Source organism: Antrostomus carolinensis, unplaced genomic scaffold (assembly GCF_000700745.2).
Source record: "Antrostomus carolinensis isolate BGI_N321 unplaced genomic scaffold, ASM70074v2 scaffold14630, whole genome shotgun sequence".
Taxonomy (NCBI): domain Eukaryota; kingdom Metazoa; phylum Chordata; class Aves; order Caprimulgiformes; family Caprimulgidae; genus Antrostomus; species Antrostomus carolinensis.
In genome coordinates this window covers 17,578-37,846 of record NW_010289176.1, presented here as the reverse complement: position 1 = coordinate 37,846, position 20,269 = coordinate 17,578, and the positions used below count along the sequence as shown (strand labels likewise).

The window sequence follows — 20,269 nt, the reverse complement described above, 5'->3', positions numbered from 1 at the left end:
GTGAGTGAGCCCTCCCTGTCCTCATCCTGATTCATGCCCTTTGTTAGTGACTCCCTTCCCATCTCACTGGATCAGGGGAGTGAGTGCAGGACTGCATGGTCCTATGTGGTTTAAACCACCACAGAGGTACACTGTATTAGCTTGGGCTTCACACACAATGTAGAGTTTGTATCTAGCTGAAAACCAGAGAAACACTCCAAAGTATCTTCTGTTAACAGAGGCACATATATACATGCATGCAAACTACGGGAGCCTGTGGTTATAACCAGTGCCTTATCCTACTTCATAGTAAATGTAAAGGGGTGATGAACCTCACAGAAATACTACTAATGCCAAGAAAGCTTTTTTTAGTTTACAAACTACGGAAAAACTTTGTTGTAACTATCAGGTAGCAAGCTCAGGCAGTCACCTGAAATGCCAGAGGCTGTCTTTAGCCTTTTATGATTTTTTTTTTTGGGGGGGGGAAGCCATTTAAAAGCTCAATTCTCCCACATTAATGCTTCTGCACATCAGTGAGCAAGTATGAAACTTTTTTGTGCTACTATGTCAAAAGCTATTGTAATCTCTACAGAGACATCACATCAAGATGAAGTCTCTTTGTGGACTGCCTTCCTAACTTTGCAAAACAAAGTGTAGCTTGCTTTAACAGGATCTTTCAAAAGGACAGCAATAAAAATACCACACCATTTCTTTTGACTGAGGCTGGAAAAGAAGAAGTGTAAGAGCTGATGGAACTATCAGTAACACACCCCTGGCATTCACCCGAGACTACTGTAAGAAATCAGCTATGGCAAGTTGAAGGCTTGTCTTTGAGCAGAACATTTGAACAAGACAAAGAAAATAGAATCTCCTCCATGGATTTTCAAGAGAATTGTGAATGCTCTCTATCTAGCAATAATAGGCTTATTTTTCCAGGATGTGACCTCAAGCACCAGTTTGAGTCACTCCTCTACAAGCAGCTGTAGAAGAGCTACGTCTGGAAGGAGCCCCTATCCAAAAGGCAGGCTGTAGAGTGGGGGTGCAGCTCAGGGTAGTTCCTCATGGATAAGTCAGTTCTGCTTTTTCTCGGTAGTGTTCCCTTCTCCTCCCTGCTCATAATACATCAAAAGGGAAAAGTGAGGAGCAGCAGCGTCCACACAGCCTGAAGTCAGTGCAGGGGAAGCAGCACAGCTATGGCATGTGGCAGGCTGAAGGAGGATACAGAAATAAAGGCAAGAAGAGGGGACAGAGAAACATGTGCAAGAGACGTGATAACTGTCATGACACGGCATATTTAACAGTCAGCCTCTTACCATGTCCCAGGCTGCTGCGCTCACACACCTCTGTGTGTGTGTGTGTGTGAGATGTACGTGTGTGCACATGCACTTGCATACCTGCATATGCATTTGGGGTAGGGGTTGGGAAGTTGTAAAGGAGATTTAATAACAGAAATCTCTGCCTTGCTTGTGACATATTTATAACTTTCTATGCACTGTGGGTCAAACATTTACAAGAATGCCTTTTGCTTCTGGTAAAATCAACCACAGGAAGGGCAAGGAAGGATGTAGTGGTGGCAAAATGCAGAACCCACCATCACCCCGAAGAGTGCAACGACAAAAACTGAAAGTCTGAGCTCCCCAAAATAAACTGTCTGTGCTTGAGGGCTGTAATAGCAAAAAGAGGAACTCTTGGTCTTGATTCTGCTATTAGAGAGGCACCAAAAAGCTGTAACTAGAGCAAGTGGTCACAAGTAAGTGTCAGAAAAGTGACTGAAGAGCCACACTGGTTGTAGGGGAAAAAAAAAAAGAAAAAGAAAAAAAAAAAAAAGATTAACTATGAAACTGTAAGGAGCACAGCAAAGAAATATTATGTAAAACAGGTCAACTAAGCTGAGTGGAAGGTCCAGCCACCAAAAAGCCACTTCAACATAGCAAAGCGTAAGAAGGTGTTTGGAGAGTGGAGCCAGAAAAGGAACCCAGCAACAATGGCCTTACTGAGGAGGGACCATGCTCGTATCCTGCCCATCCCAGGGCAAGCAAAAGGGCACACATGGAAAGAGTTTGGGGTCAGAGATCAGCAGTCCTGTGCCAAGAATCATAGCTTTTCATTAGTGGAGGAGAAAGAAAGGCCCCAGCTTGCCTGCCCTTCCATTGCTTTGTTTTGGTATGGGGCTGGACATGGGTGAAAAGCTATTGTGAACAGGCACACATACCATGTTACAGAAATGCAAGAAGAGGAAAACAGTCCTTTTTATTTTTACAGCATGCAGGCAATTATGACATTTAATTCTACAGAACAGGAAGGAGCTCAGTAAATTGCTGCCATGAGCCTTATGCAACCAAAATCCTGATTATAGATGAGGCATTTGGAATAGCTGGGGAGTGGCTTCATGGGCCTCCCCAGCACCCTGAATATGTATCTAGGGACAGCACTTAATCTACACCTCAGCTAGCTAGTGTACCCTTGGCAAGGACCTCTCTGGTAAAATGACACCAGCAGTTACTCATATATAGTTTCAGGCCTATATTCTGCTCCTCAAAATTTATTTTCCATTGCCATGAACCTCATTAAATCATCTAACAAGAAAGTGTAGGCAGAAGACATAAAATACCAACATTTCGATCTGGCAAGCATTTTAGTTTTCAAGGAGTGAATAGCCATACAAGGTAAGGAGCTACAGATACTTTCTAAAAATTCTGTCATCTTTGGTGGGTATCTTATGTACTTACAGCGCAAGAGTGGGACATGGTCATCCATAACACCAACATAATAACAAGACTTACTTATTTCAACGTGCTGCAAGCACATGAGCATAATTCAGTCACTGTTTTTTCATCCCTTGCTTGAAAGAAGTATTGCATAATACTAGTGTAACTATAGACTGATTTCTTTTTCCAGTGAGTATTCAATTCCTAACAACACTTAATAAATATAATGAATGTGGAACACTCCCTATCCTTATCAGTTCATTTCTTCTTATGTACTAAAAACATTTTTTAAAAAATTGCTCCTTATATGACACACCAAATGCTATCATTATGCTATAATTTAAAAAAGTGGTCTTTACTTGTTTAATTTTAAAAAAAATTCTTCAATACTCTTAACACAATTGAAAATAAACTATTTTTTATACCAACTGTTCTGAAGAATTAATATCCCATTAAATAAAAACCTCCAATGTCCATTTTACCTCTACCAGTAGGGAAGCAAAAGTGGTTAGAAAAAGTTTGAAAGCACTACAACATAATTCAAAAGGAGAAAACAGTGAAAAGGATCAATTATTCTTATTGGCAAATTAGTCTATCTAAAATATTATTAATCTTCTCAATTCAAGTTCACTTGGTATCACAACTGAAGCTGCTATTTAAATACACCAATAATGATAACTTTATGATTTGATTGACACGAATGAGCTGTTAATGTTAAAGGAAGACAAAGCTAAGTGTACATCAACTGCTTGGCTCTACATTGCTATTTGATACAAACAGCGCCTACCAAATCCTGTAGAGTGCCTACTCATAGTGAGACTGCTCACTTGTCCTGCTCTCAGCAACGTTCCAGAAAAAGTCATGTGGTACATAAACATGAGACAGAAATCAAAAGAAGGGAAAACTCCTCTTTTTAATCAGAGAGGTTTTGTGTGGAGTTTAACCACATAACGCTTTACTGGAAGCAGTCACACAACAAATAAGACATACCTGATGTGCCAAAATATAGATATTATGGCCAACATCTTTTGGGGAGATGCCATCATCTCCGTTCTCCTCCTCACGGTCACATTCGAGGCCTTGGTTATATGCATTCTTCATCACATCCACCTGTAACACAAACCCAACCAAGGAGAGATGAAATAAGTGTAATTCTTGCAGGGAAAGCACCGAAGGCCATGTTTGAACATCCTCGCTTCGTTCAACTCAAGTCTGGATGGGTGTCCTGCAGTCCTGCAGGAGGAGTGAGCAGCCTGAGAAACACTTCCTGAATAAAGACAAGCTTGAAGTATTACAAAGCTCCAAACTGCTACATTTCTCACCCGCAAAATTTCTGCAACCACAAGAAAGGATGCTGAGCCTTTCTGAACTGGTATTTTCACAAATGCTTTTAAAGATAGATCTACAGATATCACAGATAGAGTCTCGCAGCACTCGAAGAGCACAGCCATGACCTCTCTCTGGCTAGAGCTGGCTGCAACATCACCTAGCATCCTCCACATAGTTTAACAGAAAAAAACCAAACCCCACTAAACCAAAAAGAAAAGGAAAATACAGATCTGGGCAATGTGCTGGGGTAATTCCAAAATATTCAAAAGCCTCTTTCAAGACCAACAGGAGGAAGTCCTTCATTCCCCACACAGGGCCTGATCCTGCTGTTGTACCTTAGGGACGGCAGCATCATGGTAACACACCGCTGTTGTGATGACTCCCTGAAAGCAGCAGGCCACTGGGCTCTGCCCAAGTGCAAGGGCTGATGCCTACATATCTCCCCACAAAACAGGTTTTTCAGTCACTGCTGTTATGTGGTCAATTGGATTGGAAACAATTTCTCCAGACTTACAATCTATTTAAAATTCCTTGAGACCTACACAAGTATCACAGTTGTTCCAAAATACAGCAACAACTGCCTGTAACTCTGTCTGTTTGCTCATGAGACATATACGTGTAACATACAACATAAACACGTAATACATATATATATATATATATATCTGCACACACACCCTTCTGTTGGCACTGTTTCACAAACTGTAACAGCTTTATTTCCCAGCCCCTGACAAAGTGTACTTGCAGAGAGTCTACCAGACTATGGTAATTTAGTTACAATTACAGAAAAGTGCTTGGAACAGATAAAAATAATGAAGTCGTAAAGACCAAAATCATGCATGCCTGATACTTTTAAAGTACTTTTTGTGAATTAGTACTATCCTGATACATTGTGTCACCATATGCTGCCAACACTTTTCAGCTTAGATGCAGATCATTTAAAAAATGTTTTAATGACAGATTTTTTTTCCAGCCAAAAGATTTATGAATATTCAGAAGTTTTCTCACCAGTTCCCTTGGTCTCATGTTGAAAAGGATTCTTTCCGCATTCTCACTGTCATGCCTGCTTTCCATAATAGCCAGCAGAAGCTTGGAGGCATTGTTCTAGAGATACAAAACCAAATTAATGTAAATTTAAAAATCTATTTCATGGATTAATGACCCTTGCATTTGTTTTAATTGAGATTACGAGGACCACTTTTTTAGTGGATAAGATTTTAAACTACTCACATCTTTTATTTTACTGACATATTTAATAGGGCTTTTCTCCCATTTTAATGTCAACATACTTTAAGGCTAACTAACCCTGCATGTTATATTGGAAGAAGAATTTTAAATATTGAAAAATATTCAACTTAAATAGAAAGCCTTGTTCTATACTGTGCACAAGAAATGAAATCCCATTTCCTTTTCTTACTGCCCACCTAGCAATTTCTGCCATGGCTTTCTGTTAAAACAATACTCACCAGAGGTAATTACAAAATGTATTACACAAAAGTTGTCATCGTTCAGGTAGGTTTCCTTCCCAGTCTGACTGGTCACTATTTGAAAGGCTATAATATAAACTGTTATCATACATTCCTGGAATTTTGTTTCACTACCAAATATTCCTGAGGGAATGTATAAAGATATTCTTTACTTTGTCAATCAGTTGCTTTCAACTGAGACCTCTCCTGAGGATTAAATAACATGAACTTTAGCAGCAGTAACCCAGTAGTGCCTTAGAATTGGATACCTATCTGACTTCCAGTTAAATCAGATGCTGTGAACAGAAGAGGAAGAATGGTTTTGGAGGTTTGACTGCTTTCTGGCAGAGCATGTTGCCTGCCACAACATCCCCTCATCATCCTCTACTACAGACTGAGCTGTGTGAATACTTGGAAGTAGATCGTAGCCCCATGATACAGGTAGGGGCCAGTAAAACTCTGAACCCACCATAAAAATCTCTCTCTCAGCTGCTTATTGCCAGACGTCAGCAATTCAAATTTAAATTTCTCACAGCGAGGGTTTGCCTCAGACAACTGGTATGGACAATTTTGGAGGAAAAGGGTTCAGCTGCTTTTGGAACTGAGGTATGTCATTTTCTGCATGTTCAAGCAACTTCTGTTTTAAACAGCTTTTGTATCTCCAAGTTTCAATAGCAGAGCTGAAAATCTGAAGCACTAGAGGACAAGACAACACAATCAGGCAAGTTGTAGTCCCAAGGGAACCCCAGCCAAATTTGCTTGTAAGTCTTTTTTTAATTATGATTTGTATACTGGCATTTCACTGCTAAAAGCCCTCAGAATTTCTTCTTGGTGGGCACAGAATCACAGTAAAATAATTCAAGTTGGATCACAAAATTCCATATTTGAGGCTCTCCTTTGGACTGATCTTTCAGCAGTACCATCCCTTACTCAAAGCAGGTTGCTCAGGGCTGTGTCAAGCTGAGGTCTGAACAACTCCAGCTGGAGGACTGTACAATTAGAAGTCAGCTGCAGAAGGAAGGAAAAGATGGAAGGAGGGTGGATGAATAGAATGAGGATTTATATATGACAGGTGAACTAGGACTGGGAGTTGAATGAGAAGCCAGGAGAGAGGAGACTGGGCTTGCCAACATGAGGATGAGATAAGGACAAAGAACAGATGAGAAGAAAAGACCAGATTGGGACTGGCTAAAGGAGACCATATGGATTTTTCCATAGCTCCCCTTTCCTTTTGCTCCAGAATCACACCAGCATCATCCATTGGAAAGGTCTAATCAGACTCTTTACTTGCAACCTATATTGCATAAGTTTAACGTGCACAGTGAATGAGACTGGGTGGAGGGAAAGGACAGAATTTTAAGACAACTGACAGGGTGCTGCTCTGAGGAACTGGATGTTTGTTTTTTTTCTGCTGCATTTTTCACTTACTACGGTGACCAAGTCAGTCATGGTACCATTGTTAGGATCTCAAACTGTGGAGGAGGGAAAGGGGCAAGACAGGCTGCAAGGTAGCTTGAGAAGGAAGGGGAGGAAACGGTGGACAAAGGCATTACTCACAATTAAGGAGGACTTTTAACCTATTTCCCAGTGCAGTCAGCACTGGGGATGGAAAGAAGCCTGCTGCTGCTTCCAGGAAGTGAGGAAAGGTAGAGGGTGGGTAGGACTTTGTATCATCAACAGCCAGCTGCTTGCTGCTGAGTCAGTGAAAGTGGCATGCCATAGCCTAGAATTACAGCAGGCAGGCACATCCTCCAGTTTTTTGTCTCTCTGATCACTAGCACCTGATATTGAGGTGCTCATTTGACCATTTCTTCCTCATTTTCTGCATGTTTTGAGACCTTAGGATATGATTTCCATTCCCAGACACCAATGAGGAAAAGAGGTCCATTGCTTGGAAAATACAGTATAAAGTTCTTCATAACACATTACTACTGCAAAAAATCAGTATAAACAAGACAGCCCAAAATACTTCTGGCCTTCATTTCTCTTTACCTGGCTTCCCATCTTATCTCCTCATACGAATTTCAGAAAAATAAATTAATGTGTGAAGCAACTAGATACAGCAGAGTGAGGTGCTATGAAAAAAAAACCCAAAACAAACAACCAAAAAGACACTCGTATTAGACTCTCTCTACCCTTAGGCTGACAACCTCTCTTCATCCTGCCACTATACAGAGTGGCAGATATTGAGGTCATACTGTGTGCCAGGGCTTTAAACACTAGTCAGTAAGGAAGGCCAGGAAGTCAAAATCACAAGAGGCAGAACAGAACATTGGCCATCTGTGCACTCAGTGAACACACTCTGCCCTGCTCACTAAATGATTCAGGAGTTCTGGGGAAAATATAATCCATGAAGATGTAATTAAATACCACATCACAAACTATGTACAAAACAAGCTAAATTAAGATGGTATGAGAAAATATAATTCTGCATTGCCTTTGCTTTTGTTTGGGGGTATGAGTTCAACATACAATGTTCCCTGAAAACAGAGCGCAAGCTTGCTTGTATGTGGAAGTGTGTGGGCCTATATACTTCGCATTCTCTATTTTCACTGCAAAATTTATGCATGTGCAACTTCAGAGTTGCCTATGAACACTGACAGATTGTCAATGTTAAAAAATACCTGGTAAACTCAGTGCTGTATTATTTTGATGTGTTGCTGCTCAAAATAAAAACCAGTAACTTCTTAATTTGGATCTAATTCTTGACATCATATCTGGCCCAACACTGTGTCCACTTCTGGGCTCTCCAGTGTGAGAAAGATATGGACTTACTGGAATGAGTCCAGCAAAAAGTTGTAAAGATTATTAAGGAAATGGAGCTTTTTTCATATAAAGAGCAAGTGAGAGCTGGGGCTGTTCAGCCTGGAGAAGAGAGGGCTCAGAGGGATCTTACCAATGTGTATGAATATCTGATGGGAAGGAATGAAGAAGAGGGAGACAGACTCCTCTCAGCAGTGCCCAGTGAAGAGGACAAGAGGCAATGTACACAAATTAAGACACACATTCAATTCCATCTAAACACAAGAAATCACCTTTTTACTGTGTGAGTGGTCAAACACTGGAATAGGTTGCTTAGACAGCTTGTGGAGTCTCCAACTGTGGAGATATTCAACTGGACAGAGTCCTGGGAAACCTGTTCTAGCTGACCCTACTGGAGCATGGGGGCTGGACAAGATGACCTCAAGAAGTCCCTTCTAACCCAAATGGCTCTGATTCCGTAAAATCAGAACCATTTCTACAGTTTGAACCTTTGGTGTCACGGATCATGATCTTTGCTATTTAAGTAAGAGTAAGGCACATATAGTTTCCTATGAACAGGGCCAAACTGGTCCTTACAGTGATATCACTAAACTCCATTTTTGATTATTACATAGAAATGATGTTCTACAAGCATTTGCCAGCTTCATGATAATGGCAAATCAAAATGACACTGGAGTTACTGTTGCTAGCTCTTTACAGGGACTGAAATTTGGACTTCAAAAGAACTGTCTGCATGTTTAAAGTTAAATGTCTGCTTAAGTGTTTTGCTTGAAGGGGGGCTTGAATTACTGTGCCATTCAAAAATGTAATTACAGTTATTAAAATCATGTGTAAAACACTGTTGATTCAAAGTTTCATTGTACATGATATATAGCTACATTAATTATTTTATTAGACATCCATAATGTTGCCAGTATGATGTAGTGTAGCTACCACAAAGTATTTGCTGGGTTTGAGGAGGAAACAGACCATCTGCAATGGAAATACTTCATTTGGAAGGCAAGAAAAGGCAATAACCCAGGGCTCCTCCTCGACAAGTTCTACCCTACTTGGCAGACAGTACATCTGCAGAGCTCCCCTCTGCATACAATGGCACGCAGATCAGAGAAACTCATCTACAAGCCTATCCAGAAAATATAAAACAAAATTACAAGTCCTCCCACTCTACTCTTTGCCCTCCCACTCTACACTTTGTCCTCCCCCTCAGAGGACACTGAGAAGGGAAATAAAATACAATTTACTTCAACCTTGTTCTCAACCTTATTTGACATTACAGGTTATCTGATACAGTATTCTTTTTTCACAGCATCTCCTTCTCAAGTAATTTTTTTAAGAGTTCAGTATAAACAGAGAATGCCTGACTTGTTACATGTCTGTACAGTGTTGCTATTTATCAATCCTGTGAGATTTTATGCCCACAAAATAGACTCTTTATGTTAGCTATGTCATGTCTGTTTGATAGGATTTTTTTTAAAAAAGGCTGAGTGCACACTCCCAAACACAACAGTGGGTCAAAAGGCCTGTGGTAGAGGGCCCAGTAAGGATTCAGAAGCTGAGCTGAATTCATCTGCAACATTTGCTTCCAAAGGCCGCTGAGTATATTATGCTTTGGTAAGATTAAGTAAATGTCAGGTTGCTTAGATCTCTTGCATAGGTATGTCTTCTATTATTACTCAAAGTTAAATAAAGAAATTTACATTTACTGTACCTTTAGCTGAAGCACCAAGTCCATGCAGTATTTGCCAAGAGGGTTTATGTCATTCAGAATGAGTGCAATTATAATATCAATCCCATTAGATTCATGGGTGGCTATGCAAGTCTGCAAAATAAGAGAAGAGAAGGAAGGGGGGGTGGGGTGGGCATGGGAGAAGGAGAGAAGGAGGAAAAAGGGAAATAGGAAGGGTGGAAGGAGGGAGAGAATATACACATCAGCCAACTTCCAAAACAAGGACCCAGAACTTAAAAGACCTTCTAACAGCAATTAACCTCCCAGCCAAAGCAAAGCAGCCTGAAAAAGTGCCACAGGAGGTGCTGAGGGAATCTTGTGTAGCACAGAACTAATCCCAACATTGCCAGTAGTGAAGCACACAACTGGAAACAAGGTGGTGCAAGCTAAAATGTGCTTACAGTGAATCGTGCAGGGTTTGGCACCAAGGGTGGGACAGCAGCCCACAGGAGCACTAAGTTCAGCTGAACGCACATGGAGATACATAAAAGACATGCTTGAATGTAGGCACAAACAAATTTGCACACTCAAATTCTTAATTTGCATTCAGCAAACGGCATTAATACTGCTGTTATAGGATGAATTGTTTGCAAAGGTTAAAGTTTTCTACATGCACTTGGACAGGTCCTGCACAGAAGGACATTTTTGTACATGGAATTCAAAACTTGACTATGACCAACAGTAGTTCCCAAATGCTTTTACAGCTAGAGTTCCAGAACTTCTAAGCCTTGTAAATAAGTATCAGTTACAAAGGCCTGTGGTATTTTTTTCTAACAGGTTTATAGGAAATAGGATAGGAAAAGTTTTCCAGAAAACCAGAGAGAGTGCAAAATGAAAGTGTGGAGTATTCGCCCCTGAAATACACTCAATCAGACTTGCAGTTGGTGTAAAAACATAACCCAAATCCTGAGTATCGTCCCAGCAGGTGCGTCTAAGTAATTAAACATAACTAATCATTCCCTTCCACTATCAGTGTTCCTCGAGTAAACTTGTTAGAGAACAAGTTAACCTGAAACATAATTAGTATTTTCTTCCATCTCCAGTCCTGTAATCATTTTTTTAACAGATTTTTTCCCATCCATTAGTGAATCAAATATAACTGTTTAAAATTTAGCCCATAACGGATTTTTGTTTGCTTTTAAAGTATTAAGTAAAGGCTGGTTTTACCAGCAATGGCAACAGAAGCACTCTGCACTTCGTCTGTGCATGTTAATGAAGTAGCATTAATACTGCATGCATTTTTTCAGCTATTTCTAGTATCAAGAATAGATAGCCTCTGTAATTTCGCCCACCACAATTTTCCCATTGGTAAGCCATAGCAAAAATTCTGAAATTTCATGCACTGTGACAAATTTACTACAGTTACCTTCAGATCAAGTATAGTAGCATGTAACTACATTCTTTACCTTTCTATACTGCCTCAGCACGGCACTAAAGAGACATCTACCAAAAGTCACAGCTGTATGACTTAAGACTGCATCAAGCTATGCACAGAAGATTAGAAGCATGATCTTTAGTCTCATCCATTTCACTACGGATAATTAAAGATGCTGACAGGCAGTATAGCAGGATCATAAGTTAAACTTTGTGGCAGTTATGTGAATTAAGGAAAGTACACGTTAGCAACCTATATAAACACCAGCAAAGGCAAAATGCATGAAAATGAAGAGAAGAAGATTATGCATGTAATGTACCTCCACAACTGTGACTAGAAATCCAGCATCACAAAGACAATTTGAAGCCATGGACCCACTGACATAAGACATTAAACTCTCCCCAAAAGGACTGAAAATCCTGCACATAAGCAGACATACTACAGGAACTATACTGAGTTCTGACTTAAAAGGATTGCTCAAGTCTTATGAAACTTTGAAATGCACTAAGTCTAGCCATAGCAATTACAAGTGAATTTATGTTATTAAAAACACTGAAAGGTTTATGATAAGCACACAGATACCATACATTCAGGTACATTATTCAGCATCCGCAAGTTATTTGAGCCCTACCTGATTTTCATGGCATGGACCTTGGCAATATTCAGTCAAGCTTTCTAGCGTCTGGTTCACAAGAGCCACGTTCCTCTCATTGATGTAAAGCCCCAATAAGCCCAGTCCACCTGTTGTGCTTCCACAGATACAGTCTAAAAACTGAAGGGTCTCACAAACAAGGTTGTAATTTGTTTTATTGTTCTGGTGCCTTAAAAAATTCTGGATGGAGAAAAGGAACACCAAAAAAACTCAACAAAAACCCAAGTGAGTTAGAGTCAAGTAAAATACAGTCTTTGTCATGAAAACATTAAAGGGAACAATTCACAACCAAACAATCATTGAACCTTAGGTACTGGAGTACACTACACTGTAGAAAATGTATTATGCCTTAGTGCAGCAGTTGAGAACCATTACCTCATTAAATCAGCAAAGAAAGAAAAGCTTAGGAAAGTGAACTTTGCAAACATCTGCAGTGGTCTTAAATGTCTTACATATGTCCTGCATATATCCCCCACCCATCTTTTTATTACCACCCTTCTCTTGGAAGCTTCTTGCCCCACAGCTGAGCAGGAACAGTGGTACATTATGACTGCTCCTGGGCCATGGCAGCTAAGCAGGAATAGTGGCACATTATGACTGCTCCTGGGCCATGGCAGCACAGCATGGCAGTCGAGTTCAAACCACCTCCAACACTGCTTTAAGGGAGGCCGCTGGACACGGCACTGAGGCATATTTGCAGAAAATTCATTTTGCAAAGGTTGCTATGGGGACAGCAATTTCTACCAGAGGAACTGATAGCAGGGACACACATAGCATCTTAAAGCCTTCATTGTAATATGTAGGGAAAGGAGCAGTACCCAAACTTTGCCTAGAAAATTCCTGCGGTCTTCAAGCCTGTAGCAAGAGATCCACCATTTGTGCTCAGAAACTGTACTAGCATTTAGACACTTCTCAATTCCATGTGGCTCTGCTACGATCCCCAAGCAACTCTGAGGACAAACATGAGCTCAAACAAAGCATGCAAATGGTTCTTGAAAAGGGTTATTTTATCCCTTGGACCAAAAGAACACAATATTTTAGACACGTCTATTCTTCAATAGGAGCCAGGCATGGGCATGTTTTTCTTCCCTTATGAAGTTCCAGCTCCTTTTGAAGCTCAGCACAAAAACCCTTTACCTGGAGCTCTCGGTTGTGATTCTCACATAACAGCTGAAGAAATCTCAATATTGGCTGCATGATTGCAATGGCAGGGCTCATGATTGCTTCTTCTGTGGATTTCTCTTCTGCATTTGCAGCATCTGCTCCTGAGCCCATAAAATCTATTTCTGGGTCCATTTCTCTTCTATACACAGAGTAAGCCTTGGATGTTGCAGAAGATGCTTCTGTTAACTGTCCTTTTATACCCTCTTTCAGATGCAGGGTTGAATCCTTTACTGAAAAGAAGAGAGTTTTCCTTCATTTTTGAAACTCTTTCTCCTCATTTGATTAAACAATAAGAAACCATAATAATGAATGCAACTTTTTCTTTGTTGGTGTGTAACTTTTCAAAGACCTCTAGGCAACTTACAAAAAATATCAAAGCAACATTTATGCAGGGATAGCATGTTCCAAACAAACCACAAACCAGAGTGAAACAGAACATTAAAACAAAAAGCCCTACTATTTGTCTCCCATATACAATAAATGATGAGAACAATGGAAGGACCACAGGGTGGGAAATCAGTTCCTGTGCTTGCTCTTGTGAAATAGTACATTAGCAGCAGCCTCTGCTTCTGTTTCTCTAAAAATATGGGTCTATATCTTCTATTGGTGTAAACTGGCATAGCTTCACTGTTTTCATTAAAGCTAATTCCTTGTAATTATCTTAAGAGATGGCCCATAATTTAGAGAAAAACAGGCAAATTATGTGAATTAGCAATGATTAATAACAAAGTTTATTGAACGATGAAGCACAGTATCACTGGTGCACTACATGTGGTTTACTGGCTGCCCAGGGAAGTAGTGGAGTCACCATCCCTGGAGGTGTTCAAAAAACGTGTAAATGTAGCACTCAGGGATATGGTTTAGTGGGCACGGTGGTGATGAGTTGACAGTTGGACTGGATGATCTTAGAGATCTTTTCCAACCTTGATGACTCTGTGATTCTGTGAATATAATACACTTCTTCCCTCTTTTACATGGGTGCCTCCTTACCCCTCTTTTTGGGAACAGATATGGTTAAGTCACTATCATCATCTTTCTTTTTGCTCCCCAAATCAATAGTGTTCACTGTCACTGTCGATCGTATCTCCTGCTGAGCAGCTTTCATGCGGTCATACAGGACCTTAAAGAATTTTTCTGACTTTTTTTGCTCCTTCAGTTGCTGATAAGTTGAATACTGAAAAAAAAAAAAAAAAAAATCTTTAGATATCAATCTTCTAAGGAAGAAGAAATAAAAAAAATATACTATTTTTGTGAAACAAATGATGAATAATTACTTCACTTACACAGAACAAATGTTGGCTACTGCCTGACCAGCTCTTTCACAAAGTGATATACAAGGCTGGTAACAAAAGACTGATGATAACATTTTAAAATTTTGATAAAATGGTGAACACGGCTACTTGCAATCTTTAAAATGTCACAATATTACACGTGAAGTTAAATGACTTTGTGACACTCTCCATTTCTCCAGGCATTCTAGAGCTATAATATTCCATCTAAAAATAACGGTGGAAAGTAATTGTTATTATGTAAGAACAAGACAAAGCATGAAACATCCAATGTGTAATATTATAGCTTAGATTATATACTTTCCTTGTACTTCACACAGAATTAGAATTGGTATTTTAGGTTATTAAGTCCAGTCCCTTAGTATTACTGTCAAGCAGGCTCAGTACAATTTTCAACAGTTTACAAATACTATCTTAAAGTAATAGCCTTTTACAGCCCCTAACAATTAATTTTAGAGAGCTGCAACAAAATCTCACTTCTTTAACATTTTCTGGACACTCTCTAAGGGCTACAGATAGTATTATCTTTTTTACAGAATAAAGAGACAAGAAGGGATTCCCTGCATTTAACTTTTACAGTCTTGCAATGTGGTATAAGTTGGTTATTTAGGCTCTCTTCACAGCCAATAATGAGATATGGGGAAATGCAGGGAGTGACTAATACCATCTCTCCTCTCTTCAGATAACTCTGCTGATCACAGAGTAAGTATAAACAATCCTCTTATTTGGCTGAAGTTGGGTGAGAGGGATATCATTCACAAAAACTAGAATCTGCAGTTTAAAGTAGTAGTTTATTTTCTATGGAAGGGGACACTGGTCTTCTCAAATGAACAATTTTTCCCTCTTTGGAGATTTTTGTAAATGTCCCAAAACATTTCCAGAAAACAACTTTTTTTTTTTTTTTTGGGGGGGGGGGGGGAGGCTATTATAAATCTGAAAGTATTGTAATTTTTAATTTTACAAAGAGAGATATGAAATAACTGGAGGTAATGCTCATATGGCAAAGACCAGATTCAAAGCAGCACTGTGCTACACAGGAAGAGACAGTTGAAAAATGTTTTCTTCTATTGAAGAATATACACTATGAGATACTGTGTAGTAACAGGGCACATTTACATTTGTATTCCAGGGCTACATATTATAGCAATAAAGTTTTCACAGAACTCAGAGTAAAAACGTTCTTTTTTTAGCCTCCAGACTACACGTATTTGAATATCAATATGTGAATAAGTAAATGAAATAAGTACCTGTGTTTGTGTATTTCCGCCTTCAAGCAACGCGATACCAAGCAAAATGCCTTCTGAGAAAATTCTGTCATTTTTGGTGTTTACTATAACATCTATGACTAGTTCTGATGCACCTTCTTTATCTAGAAGGCACTGAATATCAAACATGGTTACCCCACACTTATCTGAGTCTTGTGCTGAAAATCCACCTGTAAATTAGACAAATACATACCATTCATGTTTGTTTCACATATGTATATGAAAACTAATCTATAAGTAATAATAATTTGTCTTATGCACACAGTAGAAATATAATAAATTTAATTTTGAAATTCTATTTGAGGCAAAATTCTCCTTGATACAAAAAAGATTTTTGTATGAAACTATGTTGGTCTCCAAGAATAAGAAATAAAACCTCAAACCATTATTCTCTTGTGACAATAAAGAAGTTGGAAATGACACCGATTTGTCCACCAAACCCCTTTTTTAATTCCACTGCTGTGTACACTAAACTGTGTGTATGGTCAGTGCTCTGAGACCACTTTCAAATGTGCTTTTCAATCTCAAACCTAATCTATAAAAAGATGGTGTACTGGTAAATCCATTCTGGTTACCGGTACGACCTTCTAGCTAAATGCTTTTGCCAATGTCACTCCTAGACCATTAACATCACAATGATGTTCTTTAAGAACTGAGACTTAAGTTAATCCAAATTAAAGGTGTGGTTTTAAATGATTTTGTTAAATTGTATTAGCTCATTAAATCAACCATCTTTTATTATCACAGATTACCATCTTTCCTGCTACACTTACTTTTACAGAGATGTAGCTGCATCTACTTCATTAGAAAAAATATAGTACTACTGTAATCAGTCAATACTGCTTTGATTAAACTGATTAAAATGGTTCAGACTTTGTGATGAAGCCATATACACACATATGTATATATAAACACACAAATACACACTTTTTAGAGACAGAACTGAAAAAAATAGTAAATCTTTACTCTCTTGTTTGTTAGGGAACAGAATTTGGTGTACGGGATATTAAGACTATTAACATTTCCACTGTCTACACTGAAAGAGCCAAAGAGGATCAGCTGGGTAACATTTGGAAATGCCCACAAATCTGGGCATGCCTCTAACAGATGCTGAAAATACAATGGCAAGTATTTTGACCAGGCTCTATATCGAGCTTCTGCCTCATTTCCTATGACATACATTATTTTGGCTTTTCTTAGAAATCACCCTACAGTAACTTCCTGGTAACAGAATCACACAAAAAAAATAGGTTATAAGGGACCTACAGAGGTCACCTACTCAAACTTCCTGCTTACAGTAGTCAGAGTAGGTTTGTCAGAGTGACCTGACATTCTGTTACACATCCTGCAGCCTCTGGGGAAATCAGTTCCATTGCCTAACCAGTATCTTTGTGTGAAGCTCTTCCTTAGATCTTATTTTTTTTAATGTATCAAAAAAGGATGTAGAATTTTAAAAAAAAAATTAGTTTTCAGAAACAGCAACATCTTTGTTCAAACGTTTTGTGCTCTGATGAATTTCTGGATGTGGATTTACTGGCAAATTAAAATGGTGTTACCAATTGGAACTGAATTGAATGATTGATTGTGGGGCATGTTGGGTCAGCTTAGCAAGGTTTTGGTAGTGGAAGGCTACAGGAGTGGCTCCTGTGGGAAGCTGCTGGAAGCTTCCCCCATGTCTGATAGAGCCAGTGCTAGCTGGCTCCAAGGCAGATCCGTTGCTGGTCAAGGCCAAGTCCATCAGCAAAGGTAGAAGCACCTCTGTGATAACATACTAAAGAAGAAGAAAAAGAACACTGCACAACTGCAGCCAGACAGAGGAATAAGAAGATGTGAGAGACACAACTCTGCAAACACCAAAGTCAGGGAAGAAGGAGAGGGACAAGGTGCTCCAGGCCCCGGAGCAGAGATTCCTCTCCAGCTCATGGTGAAGCCCACGGTGAGGCAGGCTGTCCCCCTAGAGCCCATGGAGGTCCATGGTGGAGCAGATGTCCACCTGCAGCCTGTGGAGGACCCCACACCAGAGCAGGTGGATGCCTGAAGGAGGCTGTGACCCCATGGGAAGCCTGCGCTGGAGCAGGTTCCTGGCAGGACCTGTGGACCCACGGGGGGAGGAGCAGGTTTGCTGGCAGGACTTGTGACCCTGTGGGGGACCCACACTGGAGCAGTCCCTTCCTGAAGGACTGCACACCAGGGAATGGACCCATACTGGAGTAGTTCATGAAGAACTGCAGCCTGTGGAAAGGGCTCACATTGGAGAAGTTTATGGAGGACTGTCTCCCATGAGAGGAACCGCACACTGGAGCAGGGAAGAGTGTGAGGAGTCCTCCCATTGAGGAGGAAGGAGCGGTAGAGATAACATATGATGAACTGACTGCAATCCCAATTCCTCATCCCCCTGTGCCACTGGCAGGGAGGAGGTGGAGAAATGGGGTGTAAAGTTAAGCCCAGGAAAAAGGAAGAGGTGGAGGGTAGGGTTTTTAAGATTGGGTTTTATTTCTCATTATCCTACTCCAATTTGATTGGCAATAAATTAAATTAATTTTCCCCAAGTTGAGTCTGTTTTGCCCATGACAGTAATTGAATGACCTGTCTCTATCCTTATCTCGACCCATAAGCCTTTCATTATATTTTCTCTCCCCTGTTCAGCTGAGGAGGCGACCGACAGAGCAGCTTTGGTGGGCACATGGGATCCAGCCAAGGTCAAGCCACCACAGGGGGTCTGGGGGAAGTCCCTGCTTCACTGTTAAATGCACACCGACCACCTAAGACAAGCACGTGCAACTGAAAAACAGGAAAAGTCTGCTACTACCTCTCTTCTAACTGGTTACAGAACATGTTCAACTTATTTACCAACTGAATCCCTGGAGCACTTTCAATGTGCCTATTAGAAAAAACAGTGCTGCTAATTTTGTTCTCTTTAAATGATCTGTGTTGATTTACCTCCCACTTGTGCAGTTTTGCTGTAGCTGGCAGACAGAGGCCCATTCATACCACTTCCATATTCTCCTTTAAAGTAGCGATATAGGAGTATCTTCCTTAAAGTGTTGCCCTTTAAGAGAAAGATAAAAATAGAAAAAAAATAGAGTTGTGGACAATTTCCTTTGTTTGAAAAGCAAGCTGCTTAATACAGATACATAATTTACTAGGTCTTTCCATTATAATTAGTAAGCATACAAATAGTAAAGTTGTCCAAAAACCAAACATCTAATGGTCTTATCTAACAAATCTCCTGGGAAGAATTCTAAGATACCATTGTATAAACTTTATTTAAAGTTTCTTTTAAACTTATTGATTATAAATCAAATACCTCCAACCTCAGTAATTTTTACTGCCTATATTGAAACAAATTCTACAAAGAGCCAGTGCTCTGCATTCAGTGTGCCTTGTGCCCTACCCTGCCATGGCAGTGCTTCCTTCCTATTTTCTGCAGCTGAGTAGTATCACTCCCTTTTCTCTGATCTCAGATAATCCAGCTGATCATCTGAAAGAAGCCCCATCACATGAAATATTAAAACAGAGATATGACATTTGATAGAACAGCTTAAAAAGCATTCTCCGTATCTCCTTGTTCCTTTACTTCCAAAACCACAGTCAGTCAAAATTTGCATGCAGCTCTCTGAAGATCTTCCCTTTCATTTTGCAGATGTTCTGCAACATAAGACACGTTGAATTAAGAGTGGGGGTACCAATTACTTGGCATTTTTATTTTGCTCCTGGGAACACCTGCAGTCAACACTCAGCTTTACGGAGGCAATGTGTAACCTAAGATTTTATGAAGAAAAAAGTAAGGCAAGGTCTCTGATGATTACCACAGAATGCGAAAAATTGTTGATTTCAACAGCTTGGCAGTAAAATGGGACCTCTTCTCTTCCTTAGTTTTAATCATCTACTGGTTTGAATTAAAAATTGTTCTTGAAAATACGTACACCAGAAGTAGTCTCAGTACTTACCAGCTCACCAGCATCTGCACATTAGTGCAGGAGTCAACTTTTCAATGAAAACGTCTCTGACCACCACAGACAGCAAGGAGTGGGGAAGCAAGTTCCAGAAACATCTCAAGAAGCACTACTCACACTCACACTCCTCTGGTAACTTAGCAATATTTCCAAGAGCAAACACATGCCACGGTTGGGCTTCACTGCTTCATGGACCTCAAGGACAACAGGCTTGTCCACCTCAAACAAGTGCCAGAATGCAGTATTCTGTATGTGTAACCTGACAACACAAAACAGCCATTCTTTCCTAGTTCTTGTGTTCTGATGTTTTCATTTTATAATAGTGTATAAAGAGTTCCTTCAAACAGCCAAGGAAAGTGCAAGGCCCATAGTAACATATCAAAAGCCATAAATACAATGGCTGCAGGAAAAATCAAAAGCAGTGCCAGGAAATTTATTAGATGAGTTTTCTAGGTGGGCTTAAGCCAGTGTGCTCTGCGCCACAGGGGAAGACAAAGAACCATAAGTCTCTGAGGACCTCATCCAGAGACAGGTTCCTTCCCAGCCTAGTTTGTGATGGGGTTTAACTCTGCATGCACGGACAAGGTATGCTAACCA

General features: G+C 40.0%; 1 protein-coding gene across 1 annotated transcript; it reads right to left on the bottom strand.

Annotated features, from left to right (window-relative positions):
• Window positions 1-2,708: 2,708 nt before the first annotated feature.
• Window positions 2,709-18,765, bottom strand: LOC104526027 (inositol 1,4,5-trisphosphate receptor type 2-like; the record flags this gene model as incomplete). Its single annotated transcript, XM_010169362.2, has 9 exons — window positions 2,709-2,775; window positions 3,678-3,797; window positions 5,025-5,120; window positions 9,954-10,064; window positions 11,978-12,178; window positions 13,136-13,392; window positions 14,153-14,336; window positions 15,699-15,886; window positions 18,657-18,765. Coding segments are annotated over 9 exons (1,333 nt in total), but the record flags the coding sequence as incomplete, so codon positions are not given.
• Window positions 18,766-20,269: the final 1,504 nt, after the last annotated feature.